The sequence below is a fragment of the Lycorma delicatula genome, chromosome 3 (genome assembly GCF_047948215.1).
Source record: "Lycorma delicatula isolate Av1 chromosome 3, ASM4794821v1, whole genome shotgun sequence".
In the NCBI taxonomy this organism is placed as follows: Eukaryota; Metazoa; Arthropoda; class Insecta; order Hemiptera; family Fulgoridae; genus Lycorma; species Lycorma delicatula.
The window spans coordinates 68,211,676-68,226,365 of NC_134457.1; the positions used below are offsets into that span (position 1 = coordinate 68,211,676).

At 29.7% G+C, this 14,690-nt stretch overlaps 1 protein-coding gene across 4 annotated transcripts in view; it reads right to left on the bottom strand.

Moving 5' to 3' along the window:
* The window catches only part of LOC142321666 (putative peptidoglycan muropeptide transporter SLC46), a 68,378-nt gene that overhangs the window by 46,726 nt on the left and 6,962 nt on the right, over positions 1-14,690 (bottom strand). For 2 of the 4 annotated variants that reach the window (XM_075359933.1, XM_075359932.1), the window contains exon 2: positions 5,332-5,529. In XM_075359933.1, coding sequence (XP_075216048.1) covers positions 5,332-5,529 — 198 coding nt within the window. Of the gene's footprint in view, positions 1-5,331; positions 5,530-9,482; positions 9,652-10,825; positions 11,113-14,690 lie in introns of those variants that run through there. The other 2 variants (XM_075359934.1, XM_075359931.1) reach the window with 2 other exon arrangements.

Consider the following 14,690-nt stretch of genomic DNA (forward strand, 5'->3'; position numbering starts at 1 on the left):
GCACAAATAATTTAGTAATTGCTAACACCCACTTTAAAAATCATAATAGAAGAATATACACATGGAAAAAGCCAGGTGATACTGCAAGGTATCAGATAGATTATATCATGATTACGCAGAGATTTTTTAAATCAACTTGTCAACTGCAAAACTTACCCTGGAGCAGACATTGATAGCGACAATAATTTAGTGTTAATGAAATGTAGATTGGGGGTTTAAACCCTGAAGAAAAGGTGTCAGATGAATCGGTGGAATTTAGAGAAGCTTGAGCAAGAGAAGGTAAAGAAGATTTTTAAGGAGGACATCGCAAGAGGTCTATGTAAAAAAGATAATTTAGAAAATGTAAAAGAAGAATGGGAGAATGTTAAAAAGGAAATTCTTAAATCAGCAGAAGCGAACTTAGGCGGAACAAAGAGAATTGAAAACCTTGTAGAAAACCTTGTTTTTTAGACTACATATTGCAGAAGATGGATGAACGTAGAAAATAAGAATGCTAGTGATGAATAGAGTAAAAAGAACTATAGACAATTAAGAAATACTATAAACAGGACGTGCAAACTAGCAAAAGAAGAGTGGATTAAAGAAAAGTGGAAAGAGAAATGAACATTGGTAAAACAGACTGAGCATACAGATAAGTTAAGAAATACTTTTGGGTACATAAATTAAAATCTAATAATGTGTTAAACAAAGATGGGACAACAATATATAATACGAAAGGCAAAGTCGATAGGTGGGTGGAATATATTGAAAAGTAATACGGAGGAAATGAATTAGAAAATGGTGTCATAGAGGAAGAAGAGGAAGTCGAAGGGGATGAAAGGGGAGAAACAATACTGAGATCTGAATTTAAGAGAGCATTAAAAGATTTGAATGGCAAAAAGGCTCTTAGAATAGATGGAATACCTGTAGAATTAATGCACAGTGCAGCTGAAGAAGCAATTGATAGATTATACAAACTGGTGTGTAGTATTTATGAAAAAGTTCCATCAGACTTCAAAGAGTGTTATAATCATGATACCAAAGAAAGCAGGAACAGATAAATGTGAAAAATACAGAACAATTAGCTTAACTAGCTATGCAGCAAAAATCTTAACTAGAATTCTGTACAGAATTGAAAGGAGAGTGGAAGAACTGTTAGGAGAAGACCAATTTGGTTTCAGGAAAAGTATAAGAACAAGGGAAACAATTTTAGGGCTCAGATTAATAGTAGAAGGAAGATTAAAGAAAAACAAACCAACATACTTAGTATTTATAAACCTACAAAAGGCATTCAATAACGTAGATTAGAATAAAATGTTCAGCATTTTAAAAAAATTCGGGTTCAAATACAGAGATAGAAGAACGATTGCTAACCTTTACAGGAACCAAACAGCAACAGTAATAATTGAAGAACATAAGAAAGAGGCCGTAATAAGAAAGGGAGTCTGACAAGGATGTTTCCTATCCCCGTTACTTTTTAATCTTTACATAGAACTAACAGTTAATGATGTTAACGGCATGGATGAAGTCCTACGCAAGAACTACCGCATGAAAATAAACAAGAACAAAACAAAAGTAATGAAATGTAGTACAAATAAAGAAGATGGACCACTGAATGTGAAAATAGGAAGAGAAAAGATTATGGAAGTTATTTGGGAAGTAGAATTACTAAAGATGGACGAAGCAGGAGCGATATAAAATGCCGAATAGCACAGGTGAAACGAGCTTTCAGTCACAAATATAATTTGTTTACATCAAAAATTAATTTAAATGCCACGAAATGATTTTTGAAAGTATATGTTTGGAGTGTCGTTTTATATGTAAGTGAAACTTGGACAATCAGAGGACCTGAGAAGAAAAGATTAAAAACTTTTGAAATGTGGTGTTATAGGAGAATGTTAAAAATCAGGTGGGTGGATAAACTGATAAATGAAGTAGTGTTGCGGTAAATCAATGAAGAAAGAAGCATTTGGAAAAATATAATTAAAAGAAGAGACAGGCCACATATTAAGGCATCCTGGATTAGTCGCTTTAATATTAGAGGGTAAGGTAGAAGGAAAACGTTGTGCAGGCTGGCAACATTTGGAATATGTAAAACAAGTTAGGGATGTAGGATGTAGGGTATACCGAAATAAACGACTAGCACTAGATAGGGAATCTTGGAGAGCTGCATCAAACCAGTCAAAAGACTGAAGACAAAAAAACTTTTTTTATGAATACAAAAACATGAGAAACTAATGTAAAATTTATAAAGAATAATGAAGAAGTTTTATCATAAGCAATATAGAAAATTGTAATTTGTTTACAGACTTTTTAGTTTCTTGTGACAAAATATTAATGATTATGTTATTTAATGTAATAATTAACTTGATTAGTATATTTTATGATAATGTTTTTAAAGTAAATGAATTAAAGTTTTAAATCATTTCATTTTACTCAATAATCTACTTAATCACTTTGCAATTGTTATTTAATAATTCAATAGAATATTTAGAATTGCTTATTTTTAATTAATATGTAAACATGTTTACAGTTTTTTTTTACTTTCATTGTTAATTTAATGAGATATAAATAGTATATTATGACGTCTAATTTAATAGGCTAGGTTTTATTTAATAGGCTATTTACTATATTGACATACCTTTCTTTATATAAGTGAATAAATTATAGCATTTTTGTGATAGTATATAAAAAAAGATGCAGATTGTAAATTGTAATTTTCATTTTTAAGTTCTGCTGCTACCACAAGTTCTTTTTTAAATTACAAAATTATTGGGTTCTAGGAATGAAAGAACAATAGAATTGCAGTGAACATTAATGAAAATATTTGCTGTTTATTTTTTAACTGATCTGTACACTTTTTTTGTTTAAGAAAACGTTTTATAATATTTATCAAAAATCATTTGTTTCAATCTAATATATTTGAATTTCAATTAGTTTTGACAATTAGTTGAAATAAAATTTATTCTGGCAGATATAAATGGGCTTTGTTTTAAAATTGATTTTCATTATTTTGATCATGAGTATTTTATATTTACTTTTATATCATACATATTTAATTCAGGTGCTTTTTCAGTGTTAATTATGTTTCTTTTCGGGTAATTTAAGATAAATCATATACTTTATATTCAATTTTCAAGATTTTTGATTACATATATTTTTACCTATGATTAAAAACAACCTTATCACCAATCTTGCAATCTCAATATCAATTATTAAAGGTATTCAATAATTTCAATAAAATAACAGTTCTTTATGGAAAATAAAATGATAAAATGTGTTTTAATTTGATATCTGTTATGTTACCCATGAAAATACATGTGATAAAAACTAGTCACTTTGTTCTTTTTTTTTCATTACCAGGTTTTTATTTATTTTCTTTATTAATATTATAAAGTTCCTTAAATTACCTTGATGGTGGGCTGGTGGTCAGTCTCTTGTATGCCAATTAGAAAAAGTATTCAATTTATAGTCAAAATATGTGTCCTACATTCTATTAATTCCTGTAATGTGTTTGTTTTTTTAAACAAATTAAAGTAATTGTAGGGTCATGTTCTTTCAGGATGTTGAGTTAATAATGAATGATTTATTTTGTTTTCTTGGGTGATGAAAAAACACATAGTATGTAATAATTTTTCTGTCAAGTAATGAAGAAAGTTAGTTTTATAAAATTTATTATAAAACACATATGAATCTTTTTGAAAATTTCATGCACGTAACATGCGTTTTTTTTTTGTAATATCCTTGTCTTTGTTCTTTATCTGCATAAATATTTCCTTAACTGTAGTTCCTGTATATGTTGTTAATCTGACTAAAATGTGTATGTATATATATATATATATATATATATATATATATGAGATGTATTCAAAAAGTAACGAGAATTTCTGTTTTTTGGAAGCAAAAATATAAATTTATTTATATAATTTTTTTATAAATTTATTTATTCAACTACATTAATGTTATCCCCTTCAAAATAGTCCCCATTAGACATTATACACTTACACCAGTGCTTTTTTTAATTCCTGGGGGAACACTTCTGGAATTTGATCTTTGAAATAGTGTTTAGCTCTTTTATATATATATATATATATATATATATATATATACACAAGCCAGTTTTTATAAGAAATTCATTATCAAATTCTACCTGCACATTAATCAAATTACACTTCTGTCTATACTTGTACGTATATTTTTCCAAAATATTTAATTTTTCACTTTCACACCCTTTTACAATTTCTACTATATTTAAATTTGTATCAAAATCAGTGAATAGAATGTTTATTGAAATAACAATACAACTTCATTTCACCAGGGTAGCTGAAATCCAAGCAAAATCTTTCAGTAGCCGTAAAACAAAGCATTTTAGAACATGTTCATTTGAACTTTTCCCATTATTTTCATAAGTATAATAGGTTATGAAAGTCCCAGGAGAACTTTGTGATACACTCATCTCAAAATCATGTCTATAATAAAAAAATTGTTCTCTTCTGAGAAAAATATTTACTTTCATCGTAGATACCTCAACAGAGAATCAAATACCATAATACAATAGTAATAGAGAGCTTAACCAATTACATTAATAAACCATTCAAAGTAAATTTCAGCAACTACTAGTAAATGTATACATTTTATTAATTCCCTGGATTAATGAAGTAATAGCAATATACTTACTCTATGTTGGATTCCTGCTACTGATTGCCAAAAAAACAAGTAAAATTTATTTATAGTACATGGAAAATATACAGATAAATTCTTCATTAACAAAATTATTTGTTGTAAAACTACAACAAAATTAAACTAAATAATCATATTATAAATAAACAAGTTTACTTATCCTTACAATACTGATTATAATTTTAATGTTCTTTATCAAAACACTTTCATAGGGTACTGTATTACTTAAGTGATCTTATCAAATACTGACATGATTTTGTTTTATATGTCAAAAATTATAAATTAAAAATATCAAAAAAGCTGTATTACTTTTTCAGTCAAATCTAACTTAAAAATAAAACTTATTTTTAAATGATATAAATTTAAAAAAAAAATTATTTTATTAAAACAGTTCAAATTACACTCGAGTGAAAAGCTATTAAGTTTTTTCTATAATTGGAAGCATTTTCTATAATTCCAATTTATAATTTTTAATATTAAAAAAAAAAAAAAAAAATAATTAAAAATGTTATTTAAAATATGAAGAAGCAGCAGTAGTAGTGTGATTATAAAAGCTACATGATGGAAAATATAAAAAACACAGTTAACCTTAAAAGGTTCATTTTTAATTTATTTATCAAAATATTTTGCTTTAGGATGCATTTAAAATATATACTTATTCAATAATCATACCTGAACTTTCTTTTTGGTTTCCGTATTATTTTCATAATTTATATTATCACAGATGTTTGCTGGTAATCCTAAATTAATTCGGCATGCTTTATTGACAAAAAAAGATTCTTCTACAACAGTTGTTAACATGAAAGCAAACATGTACATGAACATAACTGGTTCCACACTAACTGTCCTCCATAATGATCTTTTCACTTCCTATAACATATAATGGTTAGAATAAGGTAGTTAAAAAAAAAAAAAAACAACTTCAGATTAATAAAGGATAGTTAGCTTTATAGTGCATTTCTTCATATAAAAGAGAGGCTGATTATGTATTGCTCCACATTTTCAGTTATTTATTTCTTCATCAAAACTGCTAACAGTACACCCAAATTATAGTTCATTAATGATGACAGATGAATTGTTGTAATGTATGAAGAGTGGCAAGCCTGATCAGGATTTGAATCCATAACCTCCTGAATGAAAGACGATGCTTCCATTCCACAGAGGTCAATAGAATTATTGTTGTTATTAGAATAAATTACAAAAACTTTGTAAAATAGTATATCATAAAACAGATAACATATATTACACCTTATTTTTCATTTACAGCAAATGTTTTATAAATATGAGTACTATACTGGTTAATGAGCTCAATATTAAAATATATCATTTTAATTAAGCGAACTTACTGGGTTATTCTGATTATGTTCTTCAGATTATAAATTAGATGTAAATTGCCACAGGAAAGAAAATTATCACACTTTTTCATTATAATTGGGAAATTCTAAAAATTTGTTTTGTTTTTTGAATTTCTCCTTATCACTGAACCAAGTATGAATGTTTGAGAATCATTTACTTTAAACAATGAAAAATATTTCTAAGTAAAATGACAAACTGGAACCCTTAAAACTTAGACTTAACTTACCTATTATGAAATGCAATGTACTTTCACAATTAATATCTTATTTATAACCTTTATTACTTTCTCTATTAGTTAAGGGATTGATTTTGTAAGAAAAATATACATCTAAGGGATTAAAAAATGTTCATTATCAAATTGACCAATTCTCTAATACGTATATCACTGTATGCAGTACACTCAATGTATAATACAACATTATAGATAAAATGTTTTTAGATCCTTAATAATAGTTTATTAGACATGTACTTTAAGTAGATCGACAGCTATGGGAATGATGAAACTAGCTGTGTTTAACTTTGATGATTTTTACAAATCTGTTTAATGAAACACAGCTTCAACCAATGGTATTTATTGTTACTTCTTCTTCTGTAATTTCCACAATACTACTCTACAATGTGGCATGAATTGTGATACCATCACACTATTGGAGATACATCTTAGTTTCTAAGATTCCAATTGTAATTAAATATTCACCGAACTTAAAATTATCATCATTCATAAAATCAATAACTCTTGATAGTAATAATAATAACCATTAACCTTAAGTAACATATAACATTGCTCAGCAACTGATTGATATCTTTTCTATATTATATGAATGTATTCTATTTAAATTAAATTTTTTAGACTGATGTTTCAATATGAAATTATCATACAGAGTGGCACAGGATAAGTTGACAAATTTATTAAGTTAATTGTAAATAAATGTATTTTACCACTTGTTTTGTATTGTACTTGTGTAATCCCTATTTCTTGGAAATACCAGTAGACGTCTCCTAGTCTTTGTATTCACTTCTAATCCCGTGACGCATCAGATATTGCTGAGTTATGGCCAATCATGTGTTTGTATAATTCACAGCATGATAAGTTGTGCTTTTTTATGCAGAATCACTCCGTTAAGACCTGTATATTTTATGGAATTGCATGCACAGATAGTTCAGTTGTATGAAGAGATTCAAGAGGACTTGTCAGTCATCAGAAACAGGCACACTCGCCTTGAAGAGATTGCTAGGCATAACATTGGCCATTCTGAACATGTCATGCAGTAAAAAAACCTTCCATAAACATTTTGTTTGGTATGTACAGTTGCAATCATATTAAATTTTAAAATAAATATATAATCCAAAATTCAACTGCATCAACTTATTGTGCCACCAGTATAGAAATTATTTTGGTACTTACGTATTAACGCCACCACAGCTACAGCATTATTTAAAAACAAAGTAGTCAATCGGATTTCGGTGGAAAATGGGCCGAAATAGATTCAAAACAGAATATAAATGGTTATTTATATTTATTTATTTATGTTAAACTCTATATCGGCCCATTTTCCACTGAAATCCGATTGACTACTTTGTTTTTAAATAAAGCTGTAGCTGCGGTGGCGTTAATACGTAAGTACCATTATTTCTATCCAAGAATATTCACAATATTAAGAATAACAGTAATACAGGGTCTGTAAGTACCACACTAGAAATCAAATGGTGTGAATGAAGTATAAAATGACCATAAACACATTTGATACAGTAGTACCTTGAGATCAATGTTTAGTGAAGTTTTACTGTATACTGTTGGCATAATTTGTGACTAATGAAGACAGCAACTGACAACATTTTAATTAATTTAAAAAACCATTAGTACATAGAATGTAAATTACATTCACAATTATAAAAATGAATTTCTCCACTTTATACAAAATTTCACGCTACTATTCATAATTAATACTGTAATTTGAAAGGACGTAATTATTTCAGAGATCCCTTCATATATGAGAGCTTATTAAATAAAAAGTTTTACTTAGCATTCCATTAGTTTTATTTTTAAATGTATTCTATTTAGCTTGATTTAGATAAAAAAAACTCATTTTATATAAACATATAAATGTTATTTTTCATTAATAAAATGTAAACATACATAAAAGTTAGATTCCACACCAAAGTTTGTTAGACATGAAAATAATATTAATGGCATAAAATTGAAAAGTTGACCAATAAATTTTAAAATATTTTGTTTAAGCCTTTACAAGAAATGAATAAACTTATGACACAAGTAATTTGTTAAAAAAAAAATTATTTTTGGCAAGATTTCTAAATTTATGCATAAAGACAACATTACTACTAGAAAAACTATTTTCAGTAATAATTCAAGGAATTAAAGAATACACTATGAAAACTCCCCAACAACATCACTACAATTCATGTACAGAACATAATCTGTTGATTATGTTTAATTATTTTATACAATTATATATTTTTTTTTTTTATATTTAATATAATTATCAACCAAATGGGCACATTTCAAATAGGATGGATTCACTATTCTCACACTAATATGGTTAATATTAATCTTATAAAGCTTGTGCTTGATTGGCACAGAAAATTTCTGCTTGTTTTTTATGTTATCAAAGCAATTTACCAACCCATCAACTACAGATTAATTATTCATTAATAACAATTTTAAACTGCATGATGAGTACCTATTTACAAGTCTGCGGTAATTAATTAAAAATAAAACCTCTACTTGCCCTGATAATACAATTTATACTGTGAAATTAATAATTATGCTGATGACTGGGGCTGTTTGCATGTGTATACTATTAATTTATCAACTACCAAGATTGGGGAATAAATAATCAGGTGATTACTGTTAATTGTGAAAAGATAAAGTTTGTAATATAAGAAAAATCCCACTTGACCAGAAACTTCTATATGAAAGGCAGACGGTTCTACACTACTTCGTGGAGAGGTAGATTCTAAGTTTTAAAAATATTATTATAGATACACCACAGTAAATAAACAATCTATAAAGTATCTTTACGTATCATCATATAAACAAAAAGTCAATACATTAAGGGCAATATAATCCAAAAATATTAGAATACAATAAGTAAGAGTATTCTACAAAAATTAAACACCTAGAAAATATTAAACAAAAGTAAGAACATATTCAAACTATTTTCATTTGGTAGGACATGTAATTCTTATCACAAGAAATAAGAATTACTTCTGTACTTAATAAAATTAATCTAAATATAAAAAAGAAAGTACAACAGAAATTTACAATAGAAGAAAGTAACTAATGTAAATTAATTTTACGGCTAAGCTCAACAAATAAATATTAAAAGTTTAACGCATCATAAAATCATGTATGCCATAAAGAGAATACAGTTAAAAGGCGCCTCATACATGCAATAAAAGTGGCACAGCATACTTTTTGGAGAGGTTATAACCTTACGGTTACTTACAAAACGAATAAATTGCTTTTCCTCGCTTGAATCAGATACATTATCATCATAAAATAATTTATTAGATAACAACTGTTTTGTATTTTCTCTACACGTCATATCATTTACCGTAACAGAGAATTATATAACAAAGGTCAATGTTCACGACACACATTCACGATCGAACATAACGAAGGTTGCGCCTCAAAAACCCGCTTACAGGATGTGGTACTATCACACTACTAAACTGAAATTTACCTTTAAAACTTTAGTACATCAACTCATAATTTTAGATAAATAAAACAATAGTAATTAAATAATATTAATTTATACAAACAAAAGACAAAGTGAAATTTATCATCTATTTTAACAACTAACCAGTAATTCTTTAAATAATTCATCATAGAGTACTCAGAGTAATTAATGTCACCGGTACACATACCCGATTGAGATTTTATATAATATACAAAACAAGTTATGATAATCATTTTTAACAATCGACTTAAATTCAAGTCACATTGTAGTTACTTGGTCGTAATGTGGTTAAGTTATTGACGCTAATTACAAAAATTAATTTACCGGATAGACTGATCATGGTGGAGATAGATCGTAAAATTATAACCTTCAGCTACTCCATATACTATTGGTAATTAAGTATTAGTATGAGTAAATGATTTTAGAACTTTTTTAACGCTTTTCCTTCCACCAATAAAAGTATTAAAGTAACCAACATAAGTAATAAATTTATACGCACGAAATAACTAACAAAGCCAGGGAGAAATCAAACCCCAATCATACAAAATATTATATATTTCAGTTTAATTAATCTTCAATAAGAAATGTTTTAGTGACACCTACGGTACTTTTTCGGAATCCGGCAACCAATTTTAAAAAAATTAACTTAATATTTGTACAATAGCTTGTTTTTGAATACTTGATTAAAGTACGTTACAAATTTATACTTTTGTCTCATTAGACTTAACAATACAATTTATTTTAAGTCATTAAACAGAAACAAATTTACTAATATGTTTTTCACTATAATTCCATTTCACGCTTCTTTTTAGAACATCGTACAATGTGCAATATTTTTCTTTCTTAAAAAATTTCACTGCTTTTTCTGGATTATTAACATTTCTAACAATTGAAGCAAAAGTGTACGAAGCTACTCTATTCAGCGATATAACAACATACAAATCACAAGTAGTCAGAAGAAATAAATACAAACACATTTATACATGTGTCTTCCAAATATACCTGAGAGGTCCAAAATAAGCATTATAAGTTACTTATAATTATAGGTTATAATAGGTTATAGGCATCACAGGCAACTTATAATTATAAACATAATCTAATCAAACAACCTTTTTTTCCTGTTTAGCCTCCGGGAATCACAGTCAGGTATTATTACTTCAGAGGATGAATGAGGATATGTATGAGTGTAACTGAAGTGTAGTCTTGTACAGTCTCAGGTCGACTATTTCTGAGATGTGTGGTTAATTGAAACCCAACCACCAAAGAACAGCGGTATCAATGACCTAGTATTCAATTCCGTATAAAAGTAACTCCCTTTACTAGGATTTGAACGTTGGAACTTTCGACTTCGAAATCAGCTGATTTGCGAAGAACGTTCAGTACTAGACCAACCCGGTAGGTAACCAAACTAAACCTACGCCCGTTTCGCTTAGTAACCTTGAATAGCGAGTGTAGGTTGTTTGGTTGGACTATAATTATACTTTCTCTTCAAATGGTAACATTTTTCAAAAATGAAAATTACGTAAACGTACTCTAAAAAACACTGAAAAAAGTGACTGTCGGATTTCGAAAAAGAACCACACCTTCTTTCAATTAATTGAACTCTGAAGGTTATTTTTTATTTAAGATATATGGTATAACATCAAGTAATGTTATTTACGTGACTTGACAGTCTACAGGTATGATATTTTTAACAAAAAAAATTTGGAACTGCTACTGCCTTTTTTAAACTACATACATGGTAGCTCTTGGTCAACCTTCAGAATAAGTATGTAAATCAAAGTAATTAATTTTAGGGTATTTAAAATTTCATGAAACCTACTACTTAATTCTTGTATTCTGAAACAGCAAAGAAACAATATTGATAAACAAAACTTGATAAAAATGAATTTAATATTTTTAGTAATAGCCAAGGCAGAGTTAAACGGTATCTAGTGAGCATTGCGGGGACACGTTTCTTACTTAACAAATTTCTTACCCGTAAGAAAAATATCCAAACAATAGCAGCGCTAAGTAAGAGGAGTATTCTGTAAACGAAATTTCTGATGACTCAGGCACCTAACTCTACTACTATATCTAAAAATATATTTATAATGTTGTTCTACTTGTTTAAAATAAAATTTTATCTTAACCTCATAAGCACAAGATTGCATAATTTTTTTTTCTTTCATGCAATTTTTGTTTTAGAAAATACAGTTTCTATTAATGCAAGGTGTAAAAATAAGCTAGCAACTCTGATGACAAAGGTTTCCAATTTATTTTTTTACCGACTTTCGAAGAAAAAATTGTAATACTTTTAGTCTCATGGTGGGATTGGGTGAAAAGAATTTTCCGGTGCTGATACTTTTGAGCATTCTTACACGAAATTCGTGATAAATGGCCATCTAAATAGGTAAAATATATATAATTTGTATATTTAACGCACTGATCTAAATAACTGGATAGAGTATCCATATTTTGGAACTGGTAAAAATTTAAGCATAAACTAGCGCCACCAAATGAGTGGCTAGAACTAATTAAAATGAAAAGGTGCATGTACAGAGGTAAGTGTAAGAATAGAAAATAAACATCCCTACCATCATGATTATAGTCGCGCAAGCGCACAACTGTTTTATTTAGTTCTCAACTACTTATTCTGTTATGCAGAAGATGCTTCAATATTGAACACTTAATTGAATTATACATCAAAACGTCCTCTATCCAGTTATATAGAGATCAGTGATTTAACATCAATTAGACGAGGTTAGCGACGATGAAGCATTGAAGACCCTTAAGGTATGTGAGGCGGGCACGCGATTCGGGGGGGGGGGGGGTATGCGTGGGGGGCATTCCCTGACCCTGACCCTGACTAGGATGTAGTGACGTGGAGGGGCATCATGGCAATCAGAAGAGGTGGTCATCATTCTTCAATGAACCAAGAGGGATCACGATGGGTAGTTCTGCATTTAGCTGCATGCGCAGAGTGGGCTAGTCTACAGCCACGTCACTTAGGGCCGACCGAGGCAACATTTTCTAAGCGATTACTGGTTGGTCATAAGTGGTTAAAAATACTCTATTTTAATCAATCCCTGTGTGGCAAATCACTCCCATGTCCAGAATCAAGGTACGCAATATGAAAATTATTCTTAACATGCACCACATCACCAATGACCCCTCCGACAAGATGAGCCTCCAAAGAAGTCATAAGTACATTCCCAGTTTTAATGCCAGGCCCATTCAACAACCAAGCCATCTGTGGGTGTCTTGCTACCAGGCTATCAAGCAGTTGCCTCATGTAAGTCAACAATGGCCATCGTATCTACGGCTCCATCTTTACTGTCAGGTATGCCAACTAAAGTGTGACAAAATGCCTTCCTGTGCCAGATCTTCCTAATGAAGTCAGCCAACTATTGTGATGGTGCCCCATTAACAGGGGCCATTATGTGATGGCCCATGTTATGGATGGTGCCCCATCCATAACGGGGCACCCAGTAGCAACTATCATTTGCATAGAAGACTCCATAGTCTGCTTCTTAGGTTCAGAATAAACAGAACCATCAAACATCTTCCTTAGTTCCTTGACCATCACAGTCAAGTCTGCCTCCACATCTTTTATAGAACACTTAACATTCTTATCTATACTCTTGCGTAGATCCATCGCCAAGTGCTCCAACTTCTTAATGACACCCTCCAATTCCTGCGGCAACTCTTCCTTCTCGATGGAAGATAACCGATACTGTTTCAACTTTTGATAGACCTTCTAGGTTCCAAACCAGGTCGCTGCGACACCGGGGTCAAGCCCTCCTCCAGAGAGGTCATTGGCAATGAACCAGCTGCAACCTGCATCGACAAACTGCTGGTAACATCCTGCAGCACCATGTTTATGTGAAGTGCCTTGGTGGGTGCTTTACTCAATCCCTCTACCATATCAGTATGTCTGCCAATAAAAAGGTATATAAATATGTAATATCCTCCTCAAATCGAGTAAAAAATGATACCCCAGACATATAATTGTGGGGAGAGGGAACAAAAGAAGCGGGTAAGAAAGGGGCAAAAGAAAGGATAGAACAATATAAAGAAAGAAATGAAAAATAAAAGAAAAAAAAATGGCTAAAGATAGGGAATTAACTTATAAAGGAGGGGTAACCTCCCCAAATTATCTAATATACAAAAATATTACTCTAACTAAGATAAATATTTAATAATTTATAATAATATTACCAGCAATGATAGGAAACAACCAAAGTTGTAAACAACTTGTTGACCTGTCCAAACAAAGTCTAATCACGCAATAACGATATGAAAAATAAAAACTCAATAAAAAAGTATTCCATTATCCAAACTCAATCAATTTTTAAGACAAACCAGAGAAAAATTCAACTGACAGTATCCAGTAATCCGTAATGTATAAGAAACCAAAAAACCCACAATAAAATAGAAAAAACCACAGAGCAAAGAAACACATGTCTAGCTCATATAAAACTTCCAACTCTCCTACACTAGATTATCTATCTTATTACATTAAGATTAATCTGTGCTTGCTTCATATCTGAGTCTGAGGATCTTTTTACTTTATTGGCAGTCTCGAAGTAGCTTTAGATCTCAGGATAGATTAATGAGGCAAACTACAAGGGAACAGATATATATATAAATATAAACCAAGCAGTTCACACCACAAGCATAAGTCTGAAAGCTAGTGCTATTTTCATTTCTTTAACCAACTCTTACACCCCAAATATTTTTCTTTCTTGTTTTTCTCCTGCTACAATATTTCAATCTGGCATTACTATCAAACTGTCATTTTTTATATTTTATTAAATTTTCTGTTTCTTCGATTATTCTTTCTATGTTTTCATCTTCAGCAGAGGAGTAACATAAATCTGAAGTACTGTTGAAGGCATGGGCTTTGAAGTTATCCTTACAATAATTATTTTTCCCTGTGTTGCTTATACCCATTTCTACTATTTAATTTTGTGATAATGAACTTATAGTTCC